Source organism: Candoia aspera, chromosome 10, assembly GCF_035149785.1.
Source record: "Candoia aspera isolate rCanAsp1 chromosome 10, rCanAsp1.hap2, whole genome shotgun sequence".
NCBI lineage: Eukaryota > Metazoa > Chordata > Lepidosauria > Squamata > Boidae > Candoia > Candoia aspera.
Genome location: NC_086162.1, coordinates 5,327,127 through 5,354,387, shown reverse-complemented (window position 1 = coordinate 5,354,387; position 27,261 = coordinate 5,327,127). Strand labels below are relative to the sequence as shown.

General features: G+C 44.1%; 1 protein-coding gene across 1 annotated transcript in view; it reads right to left on the bottom strand.

Annotated features, from left to right (window-relative positions):
- The window catches only part of COL16A1 (collagen type XVI alpha 1 chain), a 178,165-nt gene that overhangs the window by 21,495 nt on the left and 129,409 nt on the right, over positions 1-27,261 (bottom strand). The window contains exons 36-51 of the mRNA XM_063312279.1: positions 26,883-26,951; positions 25,995-26,048; positions 22,766-22,792; positions 22,479-22,544; positions 22,241-22,294; positions 22,058-22,111; positions 18,533-18,586; positions 18,196-18,231; positions 16,933-17,034; positions 11,884-11,916; positions 9,280-9,354; positions 9,142-9,186; positions 8,629-8,673; positions 4,183-4,236; positions 3,125-3,178; positions 1,931-1,984 (exon numbers count right to left, since the gene is read on the bottom strand). Coding sequence (XP_063168349.1) covers positions 1,931-1,984; positions 3,125-3,178; positions 4,183-4,236; positions 8,629-8,673; positions 9,142-9,186; positions 9,280-9,354; positions 11,884-11,916; positions 16,933-17,034; positions 18,196-18,231; positions 18,533-18,586; positions 22,058-22,111; positions 22,241-22,294; positions 22,479-22,544; positions 22,766-22,792; positions 25,995-26,048; positions 26,883-26,951 — 876 coding nt within the window. The remainder of the gene's footprint in view (positions 1-1,930; positions 1,985-3,124; positions 3,179-4,182; positions 4,237-8,628; positions 8,674-9,141; positions 9,187-9,279; positions 9,355-11,883; positions 11,917-16,932; positions 17,035-18,195; positions 18,232-18,532; positions 18,587-22,057; positions 22,112-22,240; positions 22,295-22,478; positions 22,545-22,765; positions 22,793-25,994; positions 26,049-26,882; positions 26,952-27,261) is intronic.

Below are 27,261 nucleotides of genomic sequence, written 5' to 3'. Positions count from 1 at the left end.
GGCCTTCCGGAGGAATCTGAAGACCTGGCTCTGCCACCGGGAGGGGAATGGTCATGCCTGGGGATGGCTAGTGCCCTAAAGTGCTCATCCCACTAAGGACTGAATTAGATCATTGCCATCTGGACTTCATTTTTATCTATATTTATTAGTTACTTGTAATTGTATTTTATATAGTGTATTTGTATATATTGCAATTATTTTATATATCTATTATTTTATTATTTTGTTGTAAACCGCCCAGAGTCCCCCTGGTGGGAGGAGATGGGCGGTGACAAATTTGATTGATAGATAGATAGATAGATAGATAGATAGATAGATAGATAGATAGATAGATAGATAGATAAATAAGGAGTGCTCATAGTGGAGGATGGGATGGGGGAGATAACTTCATGAGTTGCCTATTGTTGGTCTAACAATACATTCAGAGGGTAGGACAATTTTAAAAAGACCAAGTACACAATCCATGAACATGCTTATTATTGTTTACTTATTAGATTATCAGATTTAATAAATCTAATCTAATCTAATCTATCTAATACATAAATGAAAATTATGAAAACCTTGACGTCCTCGGTGAGAGTGGGGCAGGATATGTGGGACATCACTAATGAACATTCCATTGATAGTTATGCCTTACTGATATGCTGATGAATTGTTGGCATGCAAGAAGCTCCACGTTTGATTTGTGGAATCTGCCAGTGGAGCTTCTAAAGTTCTTTGTTTACCCCCAGAGAAGCACAGCCAGTCGCTGTAGATTGGTCTTCTCTGGCTTGGCACCTTCCGTGCTGGCAGGAGATGGTAGATGTCGTGGCAAGCACCTCTGGAGAGGGTCAGGTCAATCTACAGAAAGGTTAATCTACAGAATGGTCTTCAGAATTAGAACACTTTCTGACACCCAGGCTTTGGGTCTCTCAACCCATCAGTCTGTTTCAGTATAGAACGCAACCCTGATGGACCTCAGCCTTTTTGATTGTTGGGGATCCATTCCTTATCTTCCTTTCAGTTCTTCGCACACATACTGTAGCCCAGATGAAGTGAACGGGTGGGAAATTGAGTTAATTAGCAACACACCACCTTAAGCTATCTGTTTTTTTCTCAGTAGGCTGGAGGGAAAAACTCCTTTTCTTTGGAAAGGGACAAGATGGCATGAAAGGTGCCAGCCTGTGAGTTTTGTTTTTCTCCATAGCTTGTCTTGTACTGAACTTGAGATATTTTTCATGGTTTGTTAGCTTCAGAGAGTGAGACTGCCATGAAACGGAAGTTCCCCATCCACAGAAACGACGCAGGAGAATACATCAAGAATTTGTGCAGTTGTGGGCCTTTGATCACAATGTTGTTTGATAACCAGGGGATCTGCTTAAACTAAAACAGTGTTTCTCAACCCCCATGCTGGTCTGGGGAATTCTGGGAGTTGAAGTCCACCCATCTTCAAGCTGCCAAGGTGGAGAAACACTGCATTAAAACCAGCACAGCACCTTTGTTTAGTAATCCCCTTGGCATAAGACAGTTTACCTCACTAGAAGCTGGATTTTATATTTACCTAACTTAATATGAATCTTAATCCATCTCTTGCCCTTTCATATTTCCACTTTCAGGCTGGTTTACAGTGATGTTAAACTTTTTGCTCCATAGTGGCTATATCCGCATTTAAAAAAATGTTTTAATTTGTTGCTCTGACTTTTTAAAAAATGCAGATATAGCCACTACAGAATAAAATGGATTCTGATGGTATTTTAAAAGGCCTGAGAGGATGTAAGAGTCTCAAAGCTGGAAAGATATGAGAGAGCTTTCCAAAAGACAGGAGGAGTGTTACAAGATAACCAGGGGATCGAATTTTCGTCCCCAGCCACAAACGTCCCAGCCTCGGAGGATGAGCTGTAAAAGAGCGCAGGAGCAGGCATTTAAGATAAACACTCTTCCAGTCACTTACCGATTCTCCTTTCTCTCCTGGGGGTCCAACATAGCCCCGTTCCCCTTTAGTGCCCTAATGACAGGCAAATATATAAAAAAACATGAAAAAGAGGTATTGTCAGCAGTACTGAGAGAGCAATTAATGGCAGCCAAAGCTGTCTGGTGCAACACTGCAGTAACGCCAAGAATTCCTCCCTTTCTTCCATTCTCCTGTTTTGCAAATAATAATAAAATAATAAAAAGTTTTGCAAATAATAACAACAACAACAGACAAAATCACCATCCATCAATTGCAAAAGGCAGTTTTACTTGGAACAGCTTACATCCTGCAATTAATATTAATAATATTAATACCTTTAATATTACGAAACAACAATATCTGCCTAACCCAGGTCCTTGGGAAAGACTTGATAGGTGGACAAAAATGCCAAATCCAGTCTAAACATCTGGCTGACTTTACAACCAACAATGGCAACAACAACAACAACAACAACAACGGAAAGGCCCAAGCAACTTTTGATAAAAGCTGCTTTTGAACCTGACATTTTAAATTTGCAAATGTTGATTTTAAAAATGGTGAAAAAGGAACATACATAATAAAATCTGAGCAGTTTACACTTTCCCCTCCATCCAATGAAAAACCCAATAGGGCCTTAACAGAATTACGGCTGCAACGAGGGAGGGCACGTGCCCCGGACGCTGCGCTGGGGGGACGCCAAAATGAGCGCGGGGGAGGGGGGTGCCAAAATGGCCGCGGAATCCATGTTTGTCCCGGGTGACACAGACCCTAGTTGCAGGCCCAAAGAGAATCACATGCAAAGAATAGAAATGTGAGCAAACTTTGGGTCAGAAGAAAGCCCTTGACTTTCTTTCCCCCTGACAAGGCAATTTTGCTCTACTGTGGGTGGTTGATTACCACCCAACGTCTTTCTTGGGATCGAGAAAATCATTTCTGGGTGGCACTGTGTTCCTTCTCAAGTCCAAAATGCAAGGCACTGCTTAGCCACCCAGCCCATCTCATCTGGAGACCCAAGTTCAGGCCCATCTGCAGACCTGGAACTCCCTGGACGATCTGTGGTCCGTCATTACTGCTCAGCTGGACTTACCTCACAGGATTGTGGCAGTGGGGAGAAATTAGGAGTACAAGGCACACCCCCTTGAGATTCAGGAAGGAAGAAGGGATATAAATTGAATGAACGTATGTTGTACTCACAGGGAGCCCAGGGGGTCCTGCTGATCCAGGATAGCCAGGCTGACCTGGAGGACCCTGAAGAGAAGAACATTGAAAACATCTCAAGGCATGGGGATGGGATTGAGACTTCAAGTTAACCTCACAGAACCAGTTCTCTATGGCATCCACCACTGCAGAGTTCCATTTTGATGTTCGGGTAGATGCTAGAACATGGCAGGCAAGTCTTCCCTTTCCCCATTTATACCTGTTATGCAATGTGCAGTGGAATCAGGTTGAGAAACACTGAACTAAGGGATAGAGAGATTACTGTAGAATGGAAAGGGGAGTCTTGAGTGCATGGCAAGAAAGAGGAGACCTCTCTAGATCTGGACACGGTGTGTGGCCAGTTACAATTCACTCCCTTCTCAGAAGACAAGGAGGTGTTCTTCACCAACCCATTTAAATGTCCTCCCTTCCAACATTCACTAGCATCCTCTTTTGATTTCCCCACCCCCCTAGGCAGATAGGGACCCTTCCAAAGAACACAATGGAACACTGCCACTTCCCATGACATCTTCAGAGGAAATAAATCTGTTTAGAGTTTCCCATTTACCAGTTATTGTTAATTAGAAGAATCTATTTAACTCACTTAAATCAGAGAGAGGAGAGGTCCAAGAACAGCTTGACGCTCATGGACACAACCTTTGATTACAGATTTTCCAGATCAGATATCATCTGTTTGTTGTTGATTACAAGGAAAGTGCCTTTCAGATTTTCCATCACAGGCATGAAAAAGTATCTGGGCATTCCAGCTCCTTCCTCGAATCATCTGTAACTTATTATTTGAGGCATTCAGGCTCATGATCACACCAAAATGTTCTCGGTCAGTCTCAACTGCACCCCTCCATGAGATGTTTCATCAGTCTTCCAAGTCATCCAGTTGAAGGGTGTTTAGACCTGCCTTTCCCAACCTAGCATCCTGCAGATGAGGTGCAGTCTCAACCAATCTGGAGGGTGCCACGTTGGAGAAAACTGGTCTAAACCAGCTCCATACATAGCTCAAGGCTTCTCTGAAATTATCAGTTGGTTCCGACACTCACAGGTTCTCCCTTGGATCCAGGGAATCCAGCTAGCCCACGTTCACCCTGGAGTCCCTTTGGAAAGAAAAACATACAGGATATGTTTCATGATTACTACCCTCCATTTAATTCAACCACAGTTGGGAGAGTGGCCTTTCTAGCTTATGTACCTGGGAACAGGCTGGGAACAGATGGAGAATAAGTTATAGAAATAGGAATACAGCATAAGTATTGCGTAGTCTTGAGGTAGTCACCACTTCTTTAATTAACCTCTGGTGCCTGGAAAGCTATCCTCAGCATCTGGAACACAGTTTTCCATAGCTTTTTCTAAGATTCTGGAGGCTTACAGATCAATAAAATTCATAAAGATTTTATTGGTTAGACATCCAATTAGCCAAGTTTTAGAAGGGTTGTGCTTGCAGCAACACTTCTGGGGACACATGAAATCACTAATTCAGACAAGGCACAATCAAAACGGGTTTGAATCATGGCCTGGACAATATCTAGATGACAGAATACTCACAAACCTTCTCTCTCTCGTACACACACACACACACACACACTGTTCCAAATACAGGTAGTCCTCGCTTAACGACCAAAGTTGGGACTGGCAACTCTGTTGCTAAGTGCTGCAGTCACTAAGCGAAACATCACGTGACTGTGACTTACGGTTTTACTTCTGCCTTCTCTGTTAACTCTGTTTATTGCAAGCTAGTTGTGAAGCACCCAGATGGCAATCACGTGACCGCAACGGTCATAAATGCAAGGATTGGTCACAAAGCTGTTTTTTGTACTGTTGTAACTTTGGTCATCAAACGAGGTGGTTGGTAAGTGAGGACTACCTGTACAAGGTCTTAATTGTCCCATGGAGACATATCCCAATCCCCACCAAGCACTTTCAGAAAAGTCGCGAGATGAAAAGAACTGGCTCTATTTGGATTTCTTCTTGTGATCTAGGAAAAGCATTCTGTGAATATGCAAGGCCTCACGTGGTGCAGAAAAAAAAGTCAGTAAATTTTTAGTGTATACATCTAAATTCCAAGACAAAGCCTGTGAGTGGTACTGGATCCTACCATATTTTTATATCTTTTATCTATTTATATTTTTATTTATAGTTATATTTATTGTATTTATGATGATATTGTATTTTAAATTTTGCTTTTTGTAAACTGCCCAGAGTCCCTCCGTGTGGGGGGAGATGGGTGGTGATAAAATCCGATAAATAAATACATAAATATCTGACTATCACGTTTCCTGCATTGGCGTCTTGGAGGTTCTACAGAAGATCAAATCATTATCTAATTATTCCACTGTTTTTTTTTTCCTCTCCAGCACTTACACAAGAAGCTCTGAATCTGATTAGATTCCATGCCAGACTCCATTACTGATCCTGGCCAATGATTTCAGGCTAGTGTCGCAATTCAGGCATAATTCATAGTTCAGTGGGAACCGGTGACTTGTTCCCACTGAAAAGAATGGAATCAATCTTAGGTTGCAATCCTGTGCAAAACTCCTCCCTGGGGAATCCCACCGAACTCAGTAAACTCACTTCTCTACAAATTGTACAGTGCAGCTGTCAGTGATGAGTATCTTCAATCCTATTTGCTTCAATAAGGCTGGCTAGACAGTAGCCCAAAAGTAGCTGTGTGCGCGCATGTGTGTGTGTGTACACAAACAGAGTATATATGTATATGTATATGTATATTTATTTATTTATTTATTTATCAAACTTTATCACCACCCATCTCCCCCACACAGGGGGACTCTACTGTATATGTATATGTATGTGTGTGTGTGTGTGTATTGTTAATATTGTTTTCTACTACAGATTAAGGTTACTATGGTAACTAATCATTTTGGCTGGGTGAAGAGGTTGAATTTAATTGTCCCCTTTTCACGTGTTAATGGTTGCATTGCCTAAGGGAGGAACTTGCCTGAATTTGTTTTAGTTTCAGTTTCCCTTCTGGGTAGGCTTGCAGAGAATATGCAGCTGAGAGAAATCTCTCCTCTCAGCAAACAGCCTTTAAATATGTTTGTTTTCTGTAAATAAAATTATTTTTATAGAAATGCCTGGTGTGTGACTTTTCTGATCTCTCCTGGGTCAAATGCTTTCTAGCACTCTGCCAACATGTATGTATATGTTCAATTGTGTCGATTCTCAGAGACTGCCTGGGTAAGTCCTTGCAGTTTTCTTGGCAAGGTTTTCCAGAAGTGGTTTGCCCTTGCCTGCTTCCTAGGGCTGAGAGAGAGGGACAGGCACAGGGTCACCCAGCTGGCTTTGTGCCTAAGGCGGGACTAGAATTCACGGCCTCCTGGTTTCTAGCCCAAACTGGGTCTCATTGATTGATTGATTGAGAAAAAGGAAACATCTAAAAATGTTGCAAGACATTCTTTCCTTAGGAAATACCAAATCCCATTTTACATTGAGCAAAAGGCTGAAAAAGGCAGGGGTGTTTTCAGGGTGGGTCAAAAAAAGTCAAGATGGTGGCCTCAACCATGCAACACATGTAAAGAAGAGCATGGGGCTTTGATTGCATAGTTATGGACACCATCTTGACTTTTTTGGCTCCATCCCTGTGGACATACCTGGAAGAGGAATTATTACTCTGAAGGAGCAAGTCCATTTCTCTCAGCATGACAATAATGATAAGAGCACAGTAGCAATTTTGATAATTTTCTCCCCCTTTCTCTTGTGATGGTTCACCATCCTGGACACTGGTCAGTTCTGTCCAAAGCCTGGGATTGGATCCCCTAGTAGATTCAGCAAGTAGGTCATGCCATGAGTTTATTGTAGGATAAAATGTTGAAGCCCTGCAAAATGGTTGTGTTAGGGAGGAACAGAGTTCCTTCAGGGCATCAAATAAGACTACATTCCTAAAGATCCCTCATAGAATGGCTTAAAATACTTCTAGAATACGGTTTTTCCTTGTGTAATAGAAGAATGCATTTGATGAAGGAGCAATTCCTTTTTACTAAATTAAGGTGGGTTTTTTTTCTGCACCGCAATTTTGAAATACTGTTTTTACAGAAGGCTGCGCACCGATGCCCTTCCTATTTTCATATTCTGATGTGCCAATTACAAAGGAAGGATCTGAGGACTGAGAGTGTTTTTCTTATTATTTGTAGATAGTCGAAGTAGGAAAAACTGACGGTCTTTCTCTCTGCAGGGCCAAGAGAGAAAATGACTTACAATTTCCTTGATAAACCATTGGAAAGGGAAGCATTTTGGCCAAAACTGTATTCGTTTCCCTTTGTGCTCTGCAGAAGTCGAGCCACGAAAGGCTCAGTTCCACTTCCTCATATATAGTCCAGAAGAGATTCTGAGTTTTCCTAATAAATGCAAATACTAGCCCAATTTGCCATCTCTCCTGAGAATGTGTGGTGACTGGGAAAAAAGGTTGCTTCCAGTTTACATAGCTGCTCGCAGAACCCAGTTTGTGCATTCATCCAGTCAGTGAGGATGTCTCTGGAGGTTCTTCAGTACCCAGAAGGCCCACATCACAAGCATCTCTCAACTACAATTCCTTGCTAAGAGGAGAAAGACCTACTGCACACAGCCTACAATACAAGAATGAATCTCCATTAATGACATCACCCGCAAATGTGGGAGGCTCTCGTGAGCCACTGCAGGGCGGAGTTAGTGAAGGTTACATGGTGATGGCTTTCACTGGACACATTCTTAACACCAGACAGTGACAGGGCCACATCACGGAGCAATTAATCACGCAGACTGGGCATTACAGTGTCATTAGTGCGATGAGAATAAGGAATTAATGAATGGTGGTGATGGTCAGGTAAGGGTGCAATGACTGCTCCAGGAGCTGGAAGCACAACTCACAGACAGGACAAGGGAGGGCTCTTTAGTTTAGGAAGTCCACAAATTCTTTCTCAGCTATGCATTTGAACCTGGGTCCAACTACTTCCTCTGAAGGGGCTCAGCTCAGTAGATATTCATGATCAGGGCTTGATTGATAAGCTAAGCCCTGAGGGGGAAAATTGTGGTTGGAATCTACCTTATGTGAAATATTGCTGGGGAGAAATGTCAGCTGTCTAGAAGTAATCGGTCTTCTCACTGCCCGACAAAGAGCCCCAAACCCAGAACATCCCATCACAATTAGTTGGGATTGTGGCATCTCCTAGTTTATTTTTCTGTAACGGAAGGCTGAAGAATGATCCTGACTAAGAGCTTGCCCCTAAATGGGAATTCCCTGGAGTTGCCTGAGGGCTAGACAGCTTTCCACCTCAACTGATCCCAGGTAACTTCTCTGAAGGGAAAGTTCTAGAACAGCAGCCCTGGTCAGGAGAAGGGCTGAGGAGGGGCTACAGACTAGGTGGCAGCGTGTGGGACACTGGCTGGCTCAGAAATCAGATCCAGAGCCTGGAGAAGAAGGGAGGAGGAAGGATGAGAAGCAAAACAAACAGCAGCAACGAAGGACTGCACAGAGCACGTGCTTTATTGGTTCTTACAGGTAATCCAGGTGGGCCAGGCATTCCAGGAAAACCTGGGGGGCCCTACAGGAAGAAACAGGGAGGTCATCTCTCAGTAATCACATTGGCTGGACTAGGGAAGGTGGGCAAACAGGGGAGCTTTGGTTGAAGAGGAGGCCAATCTTTCTCAGCACATTATGCATTTCTTCTTAATTCAAGAGGAAACTTCCAAGTTCTATTCCTCCAAGCAAAGCTGCCGAGAGAACAGTGGCCCATCCCTCCCTTCCCAGGGTGTAAACAGGACTTTTTTGGGACCAGAACTGCCCGGGCTCTTGCGGAAGAGCAGGACGGCAGCAACCCAACTGAACACAGTTCAGTCATAGAAGCCCAATGTTCCCCATGGATCACACGCTGAGGGGAAGGTTAGCCTTAAGTGGCTTTCTCCTTCACGTTTCCTAGACAGGCATTGGATTGTGCTAGTATGTGATGTCGCAAGGGATAAAGGCTTAAGGGAGAAGACATAAGCAGAAGTTGGCTTGAGGATATACTCACAGCTGGTCCAGGAGGGCCTGGCGAGCCTCGTAAGCCTGGTGGGCCCTATGCAGAACAAGAAGCCAAGACAAAACTCATTTCTGATGTCAAGAATCTGCCATAGCATCCTGGCTGCTTGATCTCTCCAGGTGGCCTTACCTGCTCACCCCTCTCTCCAGGATAGCCGGGGCTTCCAGGAAGTCCTCCAACACAATCTGGATCATTGTTATCATGCTGGAAGAGAAGACAAGATGGCTCATTCAGTGTTTTCCAAGCGGTAAAGGAACTGCAGCAGCTTCTAAACCCAAAATAATCTCTGTTGGATGAAAGCTCCATTTTTTGCCATAATAATTCCAATGGTAAGAGTTTCCCAACAGATTTCTCCCTCCTCCTGGGCTTCTGCTCATTCTAAATCTTTCTGAAAGGCCAAACCTAAATATTATTTAAGATTAAATCATGAGAATGAAACCCTCTCCTCATTAAAATTAACTGCCTCCATCCAAATCTGGATTTTCACCCACGCCACTACCTATGAACACCCATTTGAACTTGTTTCAAACAAACAGCAAGAAATCTCATTTAATTGAGTGCTGGATGGCCGTGTATTAAGACTGGGGATTACTAGGGATAAGTTTCCATGACTTAAGAAGGAGACAGATGAGATTTTTGGATCCATCTCTGGTGGAACTGAATGCCAGAACCCTTGGCTGATTGCATCAGTGAACAGGATTCAGCCGAGGACCCTCTGTTTTCCATAGTCCACAGTAAATTGTGTGAGTGAATTTGTCAAGGCTGCTTTACATTGTATATTTACACACCTTGTTGAGTACAGACACAATATTTCTACACTTAGAGCTATTCTGAAGGCCAGGCTAGATGCTACACCAGGAAATTGTTGGAACTCTGACCATTTTTTTTAAAATGGAAAATGTACTTGCCATGTTCCCTGATCACAATAACACTCAAACCTCTTGCCTAACAGGTCCACATGGAGGACGAAAGTCTTTATCTCCCCACCCCACCCCCATCCTGTGATGTTGCTCTAACATCACCAGCCAGGGGCATCCAAAGTGATGGTCAAAAAAGTCAAGATGCATGGCTGCATTGCACCATTGAAGTGCTGCCCCCTATTTACAGGACACTTGTAAAAAAAAAGAAGAAGATAGGACTTCAATCATGCAGTTGTAGCCACCACCTTTGACTTTTCTGACCCCACTGCGGACAACCCTGTCACAGCCCCAGCTGGACTGGAAATTTTAAAAAACTCATAGGGAGGCCAACCATAGAATATCAACCCAGTAACGACCTTGGGACCACTTGGCATCTTTTTATTAATGACGTTAACAAACTCTGGGGTATACTGTAACTAGAGACCCACCAAATCTCCTTTTGGGGACCCCTGGTCAGCAAATCTTCCTGAGTAATGAGACTAAACAAGATAAGCCAGTCCCTTTGAACAGTTGTTTCAAGTTTGCCTTTTTAATTTTTTATAGGAAAACTGTGACTTGCCATTTGGTTTTAAGTGTGCTTAGTTGGGATTGTTTTGTGCTTGTTTACATTGTATTGATTTCTTTTGCTGCACTTAATTATCTGCATGTCCCTTATGCAATACAGGTACAATAGCACCATTTTTTATTTTTTTTTGTGGCAGTTGGGCGAACCTTTCTTTTTCACATTTCTCATGCTCAAACAATGGCTGTGTTCATGCAATGTGGTCTGTTAATTTAACCGACATTGGGAGTTTTGCAAAAACTATTGCACCCTAAATTACCCAAATGGTCTGGATTCATGCAAACCAACGTAGCATGTCAAGCAAGTTTGGAAATGATTTGGTTAAGAGTGCTGTATGAACATAGCCACAGAACAGATTTAGACAAGGAGCAGAATGATTTGGATCTGGACCATCAAGGCAGTGTTTGGTCTTAGGACCAACTGTGTTGTTGGGATGATTTTCAGTGAGACAACCATCTAGCTGACCATCATCTCATGATGATGATGATGATTAAATTTATTATGGCCACTCTGGGCAACTTACAATATCTACTATCTTATGTGTTTCCAGTAGTAGTAGTAGTTTTAATGTTCATGCACTGATAACTAAGCACAGTAAAAATACTGAAGCACTGAAGAGGTTGCCTAGTCTGGCAATGAAACATCTGCAAGAAAACAACAAGGCTCAGAGAGCACCAAGGACTCCACAGTTCAACCCTGAGCTACAAGTATTCACTTCAATTGGTACAGTAAAAATAATAATATATGGTATCAACAGGATCAAAAATCAATACAATAACTCACTACTATCTAATTTAAGGTCACAACTAAAATACAGAGCCTCAATAACCTGAATGGCCAATACCCTTTAAAAAAATCATTGAAACCTACATCAAAACAAGAGTACAGTTCTGCATGAAGACCTCCTGTAACACTTAAACCACCATCTCAAAGGCCCATACAAAAGGTATGCTTTTAGTGCCTTTTTAAATACTGATAGATCAAATTCCCAGGGTAATTCTGGTGCGAACTGATTCCAGAGGATAGGAGCTCTCAATTGTGATGAAGCTATTTTAGTTTAAGGAACTTCCAGCTGGTGCTAGTTGGGTCAAGTACACCAATAATGAGCTACAAGCAGATGTGTCAACAATGTAGGTATACTTTTGTGCTTTTGCATATTATTTGGTAGAGATGAAAGGATACCAATTTGTTATGTCTTTATCTTTCCCCTGCCTCCTTCTGGATAAATATCCATCCTAGAGATTTACTCACCTGAGGCTCTTCTGCAGGGAACTCAGAGCGGCACTGAAAGTAGAAGAGATGTAGTGAGTTTAATTCCTAGCCTAGAATTTATGGCACACTTTAGTGGTAAAGTTCTGCAGATACTAAATTTGCTTGATCAATGCAGGACTAGTTCAATTGCAGAATCAACTCAAGTTTTCCCTCGAGCAGATATATTTTTCAGGATGCCAATGAAGCAATTGGCAACTGATGAGCATGCTCCAGAATCCCTTCTGATCTTTCCTAAGATGGCAAGGCATAAATTGTGGACCATGCATTGCACTTAGACTTGTTCCCCATTGTGATATGTGGCAGCACTTGAGACCTGAATGTAGTTATGGAATCACAGAAAGGAATTGCTCAGGCTGGTGAAACTGATGAAGATACAGTATGCCAAATATCCTTCAGTTGGGTGGGAAAGCTCAGTGTGTAAGTGGCAACAATACAGAAATGCTTACTCCTCTTTTACCGGAACTTTTTTTAAAATTCTCAGTCTAGCATACAGTCTGGAATTTGCTCATGGTCTCCCATCCAAGTATTAACCAGACCGAACCTTGCTTATCTTCTGAGATCAGCCAACTTCAACTGGGCAATGGCCTCTGCTATGCCAGATCTAAAAGCCCAGGATGGGTGTAATGAATTGCATTTGTTGAAGTAACCCACATGTGAATGCTATGGCCGAGTTTGGGGAGAGCTCAAGAGGGTGCTATAATCTTGCTCAAACAACACCAAACTCCCACCTGTATGAAAAACAGGTATTGACCTCTAGGTGTAGCGATTGGAGGGACTTCTTGGCACTTAATGAGATTGGGCCGAAACTGTCAGAAACTTGCATTAGCATCCCAGGGATAAAGAAAATTCATTACAACATAAAAGGAAAAAAGTTATTTTCTGATTTTTCTTATCTCCTACAGTGAATTCCTGAATCTTCTATCACGTGTTTTAAGTCACCAAAATCAAGGAGCCTCCAGTACTTAAAATAACAGGAAATGCAATCTTGACACCATAGGCTCACTGGCTGTTTTTAGATTTGGAGAATCAATTATAAATTTCTTGCAGGTAGTGAAGAGTGGTCATTGGCCAAGGAGGGAATAAGAGGAGAACTTTTGGCTAAACGTGATTTGATGGTGTTTTATAGGGAAACATAAGAAAGAGTTACAATGAACAGATTGTGTAGGGTATGAAATGTTCTATATTATCTTAATACAGGGGTCCCCAACTTTAGGGGTACATTTTGAATTTTGGGAGTGTGCTATGGGCATTCTTACGAAATGGCAGCTGCAGACGGAATCTGACTGGCCAATAACACTCATTCAGCAGAAAGCAAACCATTGAGGTTGCTCCAACATCTTCTTACTTTACAATTTTTTTCTAGGCAATGAGCACACTTCCAAATAAAGTGCTGGTCTCTGGCCCCTTTTGTTGTTTATTCGTTTAGTCGCTTCCGACTCTTCGTGACTTCATGGACCAGCCCACGCCAGAGCTTCCTGTCGGTCGTCAACACCCCCAGCTCCCCCAGGGACGAGTCCGTCACCTCTAGAATATCATCCATCCATCTTGCCCTTGGTCGGCCCCTCTTCCTTTTGCCTTCCACTCTCCCTAGCATCAGCATCTTCTCCAGGGTGTCCTGTCTTCTCATGATGTGGCCAAAGTATTTCAGTTTTGCCTTTAATATCATTCCCTCAAGTGAGCAGTCTGGCTTGATTTCCTGGAGGATGGACTGGTTGGATCTTCTTGCAGTCCAAGGCACTCTCAGAATTTTCCTCCAACACCACAGTTCAAAAGCATCGATCTTCCTTCGCTCAGCCTTCCTTATGGTCCAGCTCTCACAGCCATATGTTACTACAGGGAACACCATTGCTTTAACTATGCGGGCCTTTGTTGTCAGTGTGATGTCTCTGCTCTTAACTATTTTATCGAGATTTGTCATTGCTCTTCTTCCAAGGATTAAGCGTCTTCTGATTTCCTGACTGCAGTCAGCATCTGCAGTAATCTTTGCACCTAGGAATACAAAGTCTTTCACTGCTTCTACATTTTCTCCCTCTATTTGCCAGTTATCAATCAAGCTGGTTGCCATAATCTTGGTTTTTTTGAGGTTTAGCTGCAAACCAGCTTTTGCACTTTCTTCTTTCACCTTCATCATAAGGCTCCTCAGTTCCTCTTCACTTTCAGCCATCAAAGTGGTATCATCTGCATATCTGAGATTGTTAATGTTTCTTCCAGAGATTTTAACTCCAGCCTTGGATTCCTCAAGGCCAGCTTGTCGCATGATGTGTTCTGCATACAAGTTGAATAGGTAGGGTGAGAGTATACAGCCCTGCCGTACTCCTTTCCCAATCTTAAACCAGTCTGTTGTTCCGTGGTCTGTTCTTACTGTTGCTACTTGGTCGTTATACAGATTCTTCAGGAGGCATACAAGATGACTTGGTATCCCCATACCACTAAGAACTTGCCACAATTTGTTATGGTCCACACAGTCAAAGGCTTTAGAATAGTCAATAAAACAGAAATAGATGTTTTTCTGAAACTCCCTGGCTTTTTCCATTATCCAGCGGATATTGGCAATTTGGTCTCTAGTTCCTCTGCCTTTTCTAAACCCAGCTTGTACATCTGGCAATTCTCGCTCCATGAACTGCTGAAGTCTACCTTGCAGGATCTTGAGCATTACCTTACTGGCATGTGAAATGAGTGCCACTGTTCGATAGTTTGAACATTCTTTCGTGTTTCCCTTTTTTGGTATGGGGATATAAGTTGATTTTTTCCAGTCTGATGGCCATTCTTGTGTTTTCCAAATTTGCTGGCATATAGCATGCATTACCTTGACAGCATCATCTTGCAAGATTTTGAACAGTTCAGCTGGGATGCTGTCGTCTCCTGTTGCCTTGTTATTAGCAATGCTTCTTAAGGCCCACTCAACCTCACTCTTCAGGATGTCTGGCTCTAGCTCACCGACCACACTGTCAAAGCTATCCCCGATATTGTTATCCTTCCTATACAGGTTTTCTGTATATTCTTGCCACCTTTTCTTGATCTCTTCTTCTTCTGTTAGGTCCTTGCCATCTTTGTTTTTGATCATACCCATTTTTGCCTGGAATTTACCTCCAATGTTTCTAATTTTCTGGAAGAGGTCTCTTGTCCTTCCTATTCTATTGTCTTCTTCCACTTCCGCGCATTGCTTGTTTAAAAATAATTCCTTATCTCTTCTGGCTAACCTCTGGAATTTTGCATTTAATTGGGCATATCTCCCCCTATCACTGTTGCCTTTTGCTTTCCTTCTTTCTTGGGCTACTTCTAGTGTCTCAGCAGACAGCCATTTTGCCTTCTTGGTTTTCTCTTTCTTTGGGATGTATTTTGTTGCCGCCTCCTGAACAATGCTGCCAACTTCTGTCCAGAGTTCTTCCGGGACCCTATCTACTAAGTCCAGTCCCTTAAATCGATTCTTCACCTCCACTGCATATTCCTTAGGAATATTAGTGAGCTCATATCTAGCTGATCTGTGGGTCTTCCCTAATCTCTTTAGTCTGATCCTAAATTGTGCAAGAAGAAGTTCGTGATCTGAACTACAGTCAGCTCCAGGCCTTGTTTTTACCGACTGTACAGATGTCCGCCACCTTTGGCTGCAAAGGATGTAATCAATCTGATTTCGGTGTTGTCCATCTGGTGAAGTCCATGTATAAAGCCGTCTCTTAGGTTGTTGGAAGAGAGTGTTTGTTATGCAGAGTGAATTGTCTTGGCAAAATTCTATCAGCCTGTGTCCTGCTTCGTTTTGTTCTCCCAGGCCATACTTACCTGTAATTCGAGGTGTCATTTGACTGCCCACCTTAGCATTCCAGTCTCCTGTGATGAAAATAACATCTCTTTTAGGCGTGTTGTCCAGTAGGTGCTGCAGATCCTCATAGAACTGCTCTACTTCAGCTTCTTCAGCATTTGTGGTTGGGGCGTATATTTGGATCACTGTGATGTTAGATGGCTTGCCCTGAATTCGAATTGAGATCATTCTGTCGTTTTTTGGGTTGTATCCAAGCACTGCTTTAGCCACTTTACTATTAATTATGAAGGCTACTCCATTTCTTCTGTGGTCCTCTTGTCCGCAGTAGTAGATCTGGTGGTCATTTGATGTGAAGTGGCCCATTCCAGTCCATTTCAGTTCACTGACGCCCAGAATGTCTATCTTTAATCTTGACATCTCACCAATAACCACATCCAATTTGCCCTGGCTCATAGATCTTACATTCCAGGTTCCGATGGTGTGTTGATCCTTAGAACATCGGATTCGCCGTTCACCACCAGCACCGTCGGCCGCTAGCCGTCCTTTCGGCTTTGAGCTAGCTGCGTCATCACGTCTGGGGCTAGTTGAGCTCATCCTCTGTTCCTCCCCAGTAGCATTTTGACCATCTTCCGACCTGGGGGTCTCACCTTCCGATGGTATACCGACATATCTCTGGTTGTACTGATCCATTTAGTTTTCGCGGCAAGAATACTGAGGTGGGTTGCCATTACCTTCCCCAGGGATCGCATTTAGTCTGACCTCTCTGTCATGACCTTCCCGTCTTGGGTGGCCCTTCACGGTTTAGCTCATGGCATCATGGAGGTGCTTTCCTCAGACTGCCTGGGGATGCTCAGAAATAGTATTGGAAATAAAAACTATGCTCGAGGCTAGAACATTGCTTTGCAGCAGGCTAGTTTTTTTTTTTTAAAGAAAAAGATTTATGAAAAATAAAAATAAAATCAGGGCATGGAATGTGGCAAGGAAGGATATTGGGGATCCAGACAACAGGTCTGGTTTGGCTCTACGTATGTTTTATAATTTGGCTTTTGCTTGCTGTACAGTGTATAATGTGAATGATTAAAAAGAAATGACCTGCCCGCAGGTATTGATAGCCATCAACAATCTGCCCTTTAATACCATGCACCACAATGCACATATGTAGTGCGACTGCAAAACGATTGGCAGCGTGGGCATCTCAGAGGGACATGGTTGCAAGGCTACCAGTCTCATGGTCTGCTTTGCGGATGAAGAGAGACTCACAAGTTACTCACCTGGGCACAATTATCTATGCCAGGAGCCCCAGGCTGTCCCTGATCCCCCTTTTCTCCTTTCAATCCACCAGGGCCTTGGAAGCTGCAGTCTCCACAGATGTTCTGGCATGAGGGAAGAGAAAGAACATGAGTCAGCTGAGGTTTTGCCAGCCCTCCCAGGTAAACTAGATGGGAAACAGGACCAGATGAGCCACTTCTACTTTATTGTAAAGCTACATTGACAGAATCTTGCAAGTCTGAAAGTACAAATCTCCCACCGTCCCTTGTTACCACCTGCCGAGTTAGGGCGGTTCCTTTCTACATTTCTTCCTCTGCCTGTTACTCAGTTGTGGGCTCCTCCCCCTTTTATCTGATTGTTCCCAGGCAGCATTTCTTCCCCGTCCTCCAAGGTCATTCTCACATTCCATCACAGGTTTACCAGTTGTAATACGAATTTTTCACAACTAACTATAAAGACATAGGCAGATCAGGCAGAGGGGAGGGATTTCATATGCTCTGGAAGGGCCATTGGAGCCAACCCGCTGCTTCACACAGAAATCTAAATTAAAGCATCCCTGAAGGAGGGCTGTCCAACTTGGGCCTGCCAGCTGAAGAACAGCCCTACAACCTCCTTTGATAATTGGCTCCACTCCTGAACTGCTCTTGCCATGGGGGAGTATTTCTTCATATTCAGCTGGACTTTGCTTTATCTTAGGATCAGCGTACATCCTGCATCTGAGATCACAGGGTCACGCCTTCACACGAGCAATCCCTACTGTCATTCAGCCCTTGATATATCTCGAATGCAGATCAGCTTTATAATGCCCTAGCAACAACCGGGTGAAGCTATACAGCTCCAGTGCAGAATTCCTCTATGATACGCTTCGGAGGATTTGAAGAGCATATCGTATCTCTCGCTTACTCGTTTTTCCTCAGGGCTAAAAACTCCCAGTTCCCTCAGTATCTCTGTTCGACCTAGTTTCCAGTCCTCTGATTGTCCTTCTTGCCCTTTTCTGTGCTATTCCAGTTTCTCTGAACCCTTGATTAATCAGTGATTTCCCTTGTTCGTCTACATTCCCAGTTACTTGGGTCAGTGTTTAGAACCAGGTGAGGAATGTAACCCAGATTCAATTCTCTGTATCCTGAGACAGGACGACTTATCCTGAAACCCCTCTCAGAAAATCCAAAATTTTCTTTGGAAGGTAATTATTTCCAGGTTAGCAAACCCAGGATTGATATTTTGCATTGTTACAAAAAGGAACCAGATGACGATGATGGCCTTACCTTTGATGAAGGAACGCCCTCTACTGATAGTGGCCCCTGCAAAGGAGAGAAGGAGCAAGAGAAATAAAAGGTGCATGGAACAGGGTGGTTCTTGTTCTGATTTCCCTTTCTTCCATAGGAAAAAAAAAGCACAGTGGCGTTATGAGCGTCTAGGGTCATTTGCCAGAAGCAGTGTGAGCTCCTAACAAGTACTCCATGGATGCTGCTCTGCATTTTTTTTTTGCCTTGGATGCTCTTCTGCACTTGGACAATGGAGGCAGCTGCATAAAGGGGGACAGCACTGAGCGCAGGCCTGAGCAAGCACAGGGAATGGTGGACACTGCAGTCCTGTACCTACCCCATCACCCGTTGGCCCAGGCAGTCCCGGCAAGCCATTGTGTCCTGGGATGCCCTAAAGGCAAGGAGAAACTTTGAATATGTGAGTCCTCCCTGACTGCTGTCTCCTGATGAGTTCTGGCAAGCCCAAAGAAGTCCTCCTGCCACCCAAGGGGACTTCAAGGTCCGCTCTCCTGTGCCCTTCACCTGGCACCTGCCAAAACATTCCCCTCCATGCTTTTCCAGATCCTCCACTTATTTTCCAGGCCATTTCTCTGTCTTCAAACCAAGGCAGGGCTCTGGTGGTGTAGAAGAGGGATCTCTGGGGATGTAGCAGCAGCTGCTGAATTCCCATTTCTATATAATTTCTGCCTCTGGGTGAGAACCCAAACTGGACAGATAAAGAGTCCCCCTTAACCCAAAGTCTGAAATCTCTCCCTTCGCCCCTGTCAACTCCTGGGGAAACCTCTTTATCTCCTCTTTCCACTCTCCCCCCACCCCACCCCACATCCTTTTCTTGGTTTGATTTCTTATGATTTATAGTGCCCAGCTTTCTCAGATACAGAATTTTCTTTTTATCTGTTCAATTGTGTCCAATTCTCAGAGACTGCCTAGACAAATCCCCGCAGTTTTCTTGGCAGGTTTTTCAGAAGTGGTTTGCCATTGCCCACTTCCTGGGGCTGAGAGAGAGTGACTGGCTCAAGGTCACCCAGCTGGCTTTGTGCCCAAGGCAGGACTAGCACTCACGGTCTCCTGGTTTCTAGCCTGATGCCTAGCCATTAAAGATACAAGAACATTTAATTTTTAAAACTATTTTTAATTTAAATTAATTTAAATTATTTTTTAATGTAAAGATACATTAAAATACATTAGAGATACAGAATAAAGGTTTGGAAATGTATGAAACATATCTTGGCCCTAAAATTGAAATCTGCCTGTTGAATAATGAATCCTTCTTTTCAGGGTTTGATAGGGCCTCCTCTTTTGAGGAGAAACAGGAGGCACTTAAAAAAGGGAAGAAATATTATTTATTATTACTCTATTAATCAGATCTGGGAACTGTTTTAATTGGGTCTGAAGTCTGAGCAGTGTCTTCTGATACCGTCTGTCAGGTTTAAAAGTACATCAGTGACTCAGTGGTGCCAAATGGCAAGGACCACTTTAAGTTTTGATTGTCTGCTTCTCTTTCTTATGCTGACTTCCTTGCCCAGCTCAGGACAAGGTCCAGAAAAGATATTATTTCTCTTTTTAATATATAATCTCTAAAGATACTTGTTTAGAGTTCCATCAGTCATCTTAAAGCAAAATGTGTTTTGACTGCTCTCAGCCATGGACAGGAACTGGGTTCATAAGGGATAAATCATAACCCTTCTTGGAAAATGAATTGATGTAACTCTCTTATATCCTGGGAAATACCTTTGAGCCAATCTGCATTCAGAGGAAAGATAGGGTTCCAATAGCTGGTCCGCAAAAATTCAGAAGACCACAAGGTGGCAGCAAATGTGGAGTTTGCTTTATCTCTCCGCCATCATCTAGTGGTCTTCTGGATTTTTGCAGACCAGATATGATTGCCCTAACTGAAGGTAGCATCACCCAGCCTTTTGCAACTCTTCCAATCTTCTAAATTCCTTCCACTTTCCATGCTACAGCACGTACATTAATTTTATACACTTGGCTTCTATGACTCTATTAATCTTAAAAAATTGTCTCTCCGTTTTCGTCCCGACACACTTACTTGGCTGCTGCTGGTACCTAAAGTTGCACCAAGCAAGAGGAGAACCTCTCCTGTTTTCCTGGGCTGAGTCCAGTATGGCCACAGAGTGTCAAGGCACACGTGACCTCCTGGGGGAACGTAATATTCCCAAGGCACATCACGTTTCACCACGTTTCCAGAGACTGACTTACATTTAACATGATGCTGCACAGGGTTATGTGAGAGGAGGGAAATGCTTCTTTCCTTTGCCTCTTCATATTTGGCCAACCCTGAGCTTCCATTTTGCACTTCCTAGCCTCCATGCAATTTCACTGGCAAAATCTGGCAGCCTGACTTTGCATGGAAAATTAGTGTGGTTTGCACAAGCCACTGTCTGAGAGCCAGAAAGCTACTTCCTGGGTTTCTTTTTTTCTTTGGGGATTTTCCTCAACCCTGTCCATGTTGCATCATGACTTTGTCCACTGTGGCTGCCAAGAAACAACAAAATGTTGCCCTTGATAGTATAGAATCATAGAATTATAGGGTTGGAAGGGACCTGGGAGGTCTTCTAGTTCAACCCCCTGCCCTAGGCAGGAATCCTCATACCATCTCGGAAAAAGGGTTATCCAATCTTTTCTTGAGAACCTCCAGTGATGGAGCATCCATAATCTTGGGAGGCAAGCTGTCCCACTGCTTAATAGTTCTCACTGTCAGGAAATTCCTCCTTGTTTCCAGGTTGGATCTCCCTCTGGTGAGCTTCCACCCACTGCTTCTTGTCCTACCCTCAGGTGCCATGGAGAATAAATTGACGCCCTCTTCCCTGTTGCAACTCTTCAGGTATTGGAAGACTACTATCGTGTATGAGAGTAAGTAGCAGCAGAGAAGTGAAAGGAAAGTGGGAGGAAGAATTTGGACCCTGTATTCACAGCATCTCTAGAAGGCAGCAGTTTGGATCTGTAGCTATCCGGTGGATGAGGGGAACCCCAAAGGACTATAGATGAAAATACATCAGTGGTTTGTCCACTTATTCCTTTTCCACTGCTCCATTCGTCAGTTGTTCAGATTAGTATTCCTGCACTGAACAGCAAGGAGTGAGAAGGAACCCCATCCTTGTGGTGAAAGTGACGTTTTGTCCCACCAAATGATTGCTGGAGAACAACACATGTTGTCCATTATGAATCATTCAAATGAAATGGTGGTCCAGTAGAAAAAGATAATGGCAGCAGAATTGTAAGGGGCTTTTCCAAGCCTGGGAAAGAGGATGGCAGTTTGCAAAATATTATAAGCACAGAACGTCTGCACAATCTTCCTTTATCAGGAAAATAGTTTGCTAACCACCCACTGATGAATCGGGGAGGTGGCTAAGGGAACTGGGTGCTAAAGTAAAGGTATCCAGTTGCTGAGATTTCTGAAACCTAATTCCTTTCCTCTTTCAGTGAAGCTGTTTAAAGATGACTCTGAGAAGCTTGCTTTTTGGGTGTAAATGGCTGCTAAGGGCTTGATGAGAAATCTCATAGGTGACCCTCCTCTTCAAAGCGCTTTTGGGGGAAAATGATGGTCCTCCAGAAGTGGTTGCCCTCTAGCTCCCATCAGCTGCAGCCAAAACAGGAAAAGTTATGGGTGAAGAACATCTGGAGGGTGAGAATTTACCCACTCCTGGTCTCAGTGCTACTGATTGGGAGATTGTGCAGCCAAGAACATCAGAGGTGGATTCCTGAATTTACCACTTTAAGGAGGATCGCTGAAGCTGTGTTATGTCCACAAGGCCTCCTCAATTCCAAAGGTGGTCATAATAATTTGTACCTCTGCTCCTATCTGCCAGAGACTAGCAAGTCTGGTTCTCCAATCACTTACCTGTCTTCCAGGGGCTCCTGGTGGTCCTGGTGGTCCTGGAGCACCTGGAGGTCCCTGTGATCCGCAAAGGAAAAAAGAGAGATAGCAAAGGTTGTTAAGAGAGCATGGAACCAAACCCGGGACAGAGAAGCCAAAGTTGCCACGCACAGAGGAGCAAGCATGCGCATACACCCACGCACACACCTGAGGCCCCGGCTGAGGCTGCCAGGAAGTCCCGATCCACAGTCCCGGAGCTCCCTGTGGGTCCAAAAGGGGAGAGCATTTAGCAAAGGCCAAGCAGGATATGGGTTCCAGCCTCCGGAGCAGCAAAGGCGTTGAGCAGTTGAGCGGAGAATGGGGGTGCGGGTGGCTCGAACTCTCATCCAGCCTGGCAGCAAATCCCCAAGGCTGCGGGGAAGCAGGAGTGTGAAGCCACGCTTACCGGAAGACCAACATTGTTTGGGTCCAGGCGAGAGCTGGGCTGGCAGGTGCATTCACCAGAATCTCCCTGAGAAGACAAAAGCAGGCACGTGGGCTTCAAGTACCTGGGGGGCACAGGTGGGGAGCCCAGGGCATCTGTTGCTGCTGGCTGTTTTGGCTTGGTACATAATCCACAGTGAGGGGGTTGTATAAAATATTGATGGCATTGAAGGCCCTCAAAAGTGAGGTTAAAAGTAAGCAAAAGTGCCCCCAAACTGAGGATGTAGTAGGGTGAGTAGACTGACCCACCTTCTCACCTTTGGGTCCTTTTTCACCCTAGAGGAAAACAGGAGACAAAAAAAGCAGAATCAAACATGGGTGGATCACCATGCTGATACGAAAAAACTCACTGAGATCATTACCAGCTGAGACTCAGAAACAACCCTGAAATCTTGCAAAGTTCACTTGACTCAATCCCTCTGATCAGCATATCTCAGGCTTATCCTTACTGAGAGCCCCTTTTCTAATCCTTGGTCTTCTTCAAGGCTCCCCCTCAGTTCTGCCAGAAATGTACCAACCTACCTTTCACAGAGACAGGTTCCAAGCCCAGCCGGCCCACTGGGTCTACTCTGATTCTCTAAGGTCATTTCAAATCCTTTGGAGTTACCAGGAATTAGGTTGGAGAATCTCTACCTCAGGAATAGGGAAATGGTTGTCCTAGCATATGACCTGCTCTGGGCCTCTTGAAAAGCCCTCTGCAAGTAGGTCACTATGAGCTTCTGGCAAGAAAAGAATGCCCCCCTTTCCGCTCTCAGCTGAGCGGAGAAAAGGAAATCGAGAGAAAACAAAGGAAGCTGGTGGAAAGAGTAAGAGATTATCTTCAACCCCTTTTGGTTCTGACCCAGACCACCACAGCTTCAGCCTCGTCCACCCCAAAGAGATTTTGCTCCAAATCATGCCACCATCACAAAACAAGATCCTTCATCAGGGGCCTCACTGCAACTCTGCTATGAACTCCTTTTTGTAACAATTTGGGTATCCCCCAATTTTACCCCACCCTCAGCCAAATCCAGCTGATTCAGGCCAAACCAAGAGAAGGACACCAAATCCAAACCGGAACCCTCCTGATTCACGATTCGGATGGGCTCAGCAATAGAGAGAGTGGATCTGCAAACATCAATGCATTTCTTCCCAATTTGTTCACCTAAGGAAGGTTCCCCAGTGGGGAGAGGGTTACACTGAGGTGTCGTTTTTGGAGAACCAGCTCTACAGTAGCTTTGCCATCATGAATGTTTCTGGCAGGTAGCTTTAGGCACATGATTTTTGTTCCTCCTCTGTCCTCCTTTTTCTGTAACCCAAAGTCTTACTCTGTTTTTCATTCACTTTAACTCCGTAACTCCTATATGTCTGAAAATGTGCAGGATTTTCGCAAGGAGAAACATCTGTGGTATTGGTTACCTTCATACAAAGTGTAACTCCCTACCCTCATAACCTGACTGTAGCTGTGGTAGTATAGCAAATCACTTTCCTTTTTAAAAAAATAAGATGACTCCACCACGCATCCTTTTGAAATTTTGCAGGCTTTTAAAACTTCTGGTCCTATCTCTGCTAACATGCCATTTTTGTAACAATTGCCTTAAACTGGAAAGCTGTTTTCACACTTTTCTTTCTGAATCAATGCCTATGAAATCTGGTAGGCTTGGTTTCCTCAGACAGGTCCGCATTGCCTGAATATCTCATGGGATTCTGCCGAAGAAGGCACAACAATAATAATAATAATAATAACTATTTTTTTAGTATCTAGTTTAAAGGTACCTCGTTCCAACCCCACCCCAATTCTCTGAAATTTGGTTGGATTCACCCATCATACAGTATTACTATTTCTAAATAAAGTCATCCAATCAAGTTAGAAAATATTTATAGCCATTTGTTGATTTCCATACTTGTATCCCCAAATCTAAATGTGGATTTGGTTCCTGGGTCAAACTGAGGGGCCAACAAATCCACCAGAAGTAAATTACTTTCTCAGATCACCAGAGAGAGCTCCCATCCAAATCCTGTGGCGTCCCTATCTAGAGGCATCATGTTTATGCCATTTAATGTATTTATCTTTCCCTGTCCTATCTCCTTCTCCTTGGTCATGCTGCTAGGCTGCTGCACAACACACCTTGGCCTGGATTGTCACAAAGCTGAGGGTTACAGGGGTGTCTGGAGGGCGTGGTCAAGAAATCAGGATGGGGGCCACGACAGTACAATCTAACGCTGCCTATTTTTTTTAAGTGTGACGCGCCCTGCTGACGGGTTACAATCTTTCATTTGCAGGTCACAGAACCGAAGAAAATGCCAGCGCTGCTGCAGGACACCAGCTTGGCTTCAGGAGAGATGTGCTTCCTGATCAACATTCCACCCAGCCCCAGAAGAGCACTGCTGTATTAAAAAAACAGGCGAGATATGTGCAAAAATCAATTGGAATTGCTTAATAACCAAAGAACAGGTCTCTGAAGACTATACATAATGGTTTTTGGATCGGAAGAGTCAAAAGTCTCCCCTTGTGAGGGAGAATGTATAATTAATAACTCCTTATCTCAGCGGCTGATCACATTCTGAAGTTATTAAATAATAAAAATGGCCAAATCCAATTTGTTTTTCAGTGTTGTATGCTGGCCTTTGAAACGCAGCTTGCTATTAGAACAGCAGTGAACATCTGAGCTGCACTTTTGCAGTAACCACAAACAATTGCCAGTGCTTTGCAAATGAGAAAGCATGTTGCGTTCCACATGATTTTCTCGCTGACACCCGGCTAGTTTAATCATGGCTAAGTCAGCCTTATTTTGCAGTGGAAACCACGTTCTTCACCAAGGATGTGCAATCCAAGTGCTATATCCAGGTCCTCAAAGATTTAGGTGGGGCCTCTACAGCCCCTCCCAGTGTTGCTCGAAAGCTGTAATTCTTGTACGAGGCGGGAGGAGAAAATTATTCAGGAAGTGGGGAAAGATCACGCTCCCTATACTGAATTAATCCAATGGAATTTGATTTACATTCATTTAAAATTAAATTAAGTTTAGTTTGGCCTAGCTACCTCTTTGTTTGGCCTTGCTAATTTTGGAAGCGCAGCCCTGGGGTCTCTATTCAAAGTCCAGGTCCTCTGACTCATGGCCTGGAAAAAGCTGTTCACCCCAGTTTGCACCAATATTCACACCTGGGCTGTGTCAAGGCTGAAGTTGGTTACATTCCAGGAAACTGAACTTGAAGAAATACTCAAAAGAGCAGCAGAGTTTGGCAGGGCACAGAGGAGGTGGTGCTTTGGCGGCTGCAGGGTTTCAAAGGAGGAAAACATCTTCCCCCAAAAAGTGTTTTTTGATGCAGTTCTGAAATCCATCAGGCTTTGGAGTGAGATTATCTCTTGCCAGCGCTTCAACGGCCAGATTTGAGATGTTTGTAGGCCATTCAAAAGGCTGTGCAGGCGGGTGACTGGATGGGATCCTGGAGGTTTTGCATAAACCTTTCCTCAAAGGAACCCATGTTGCAGCTTACCTACCATTAAACCATTGGAGCCAGGAACTCCTGGGAGGCCCCGTTGGCCTTCTGGACCCTGGAAAGAAACATAGCAAGGGAGTAAGAACCGGTGGGAGAGGCAGTTCCAGAAGCATCTGCTTTGACTCCTTTCAGCCGATTGACCATGTGGGGCACTAGGAGCAAGCCTGGGACTCCCTCTTGGCCTTTGTTCTTTTCTCTTCTGCCTGGACAACTCTGCCATTCACCCGCTTCCTACAGAGAGAAGAGAGCCCTTTCTTTCCTCCTCGTCCTCCTCCTCAGCTCAGAGATGCTGACTTTCTATCTCAGTGTGGAAACCTTGGTTGTCCTATTGGACCTGGTCATCTGTCTTTAGATACCCATAGTGAACTTGCTAGCTTGTTCCTACTTACATGCTTAGGTAAAGGGTAAAGGTTTCCCTTGACATTAAGTCCAGTTGTGTCCGACTAGGGGGCGGTGCTCATCTCCGTTTCAAAGCCGAAGAGCCGGCGTTTGTCCATAGACCCTTCCGTGGTCACGTGGCCGGCATGACTAAAGGGAACGCCATTACCTGCCCGCCGAAGCGGTGCCTATTAATCAACTCACATTTGCATGTTTTCGAACTGCTAGGTTGGCAGGAGCTGGGACTAGCAGTGGGAGCTCACCCCGTCACGCGGATTCGAACCGCCGACCTTCCGATCGGCAAGCTCAGCAGCTCAGCGGTTTAACCTGCAGCGCCACCGCGTCCCTACTTACGTGCTTAGGCTCAGCTAAATGCAGACCCCAGGAAATGAACTGGAGGGTTCCAACCAGGGTCACTACAACTATAGAAAGCAGGCAAGACTAGAAGGTGGCCAGTTTAAAAATCCCAGGGCCTAAAGCAAAGCAAGGGGGAGGGAAAGTCTCTACTTGCCTGTGGGCCAGTAATGCGTGGACCTGGAGGCCCAGGGGGACCAGTGGCGCCTTTAAGACCCGGTGAGCCCTATATTGAAAAAAATCACACACATTATTATGCACAAACTCTAGACATGCTCAATCCAGTGCAGACACCAAAGCCTCCAACTTGGCTCCGTAATTAGTTTCCTGCTAAGAACATATAGATGTATATGACACTCACCCTTTCACAACTATTTATATCTGCTGCCAAAACCGGGGCATCTCTGCTATGATCTGTAACTGTGCAATGTGTTCCCGCATTTAAAAGTATTCAAATTCATAAATAAAAATCATAAAAATATTCAAACTCATAAATCAGCGTGCATCCCAATTGTAGTTGATAGCAGTATTTTGAG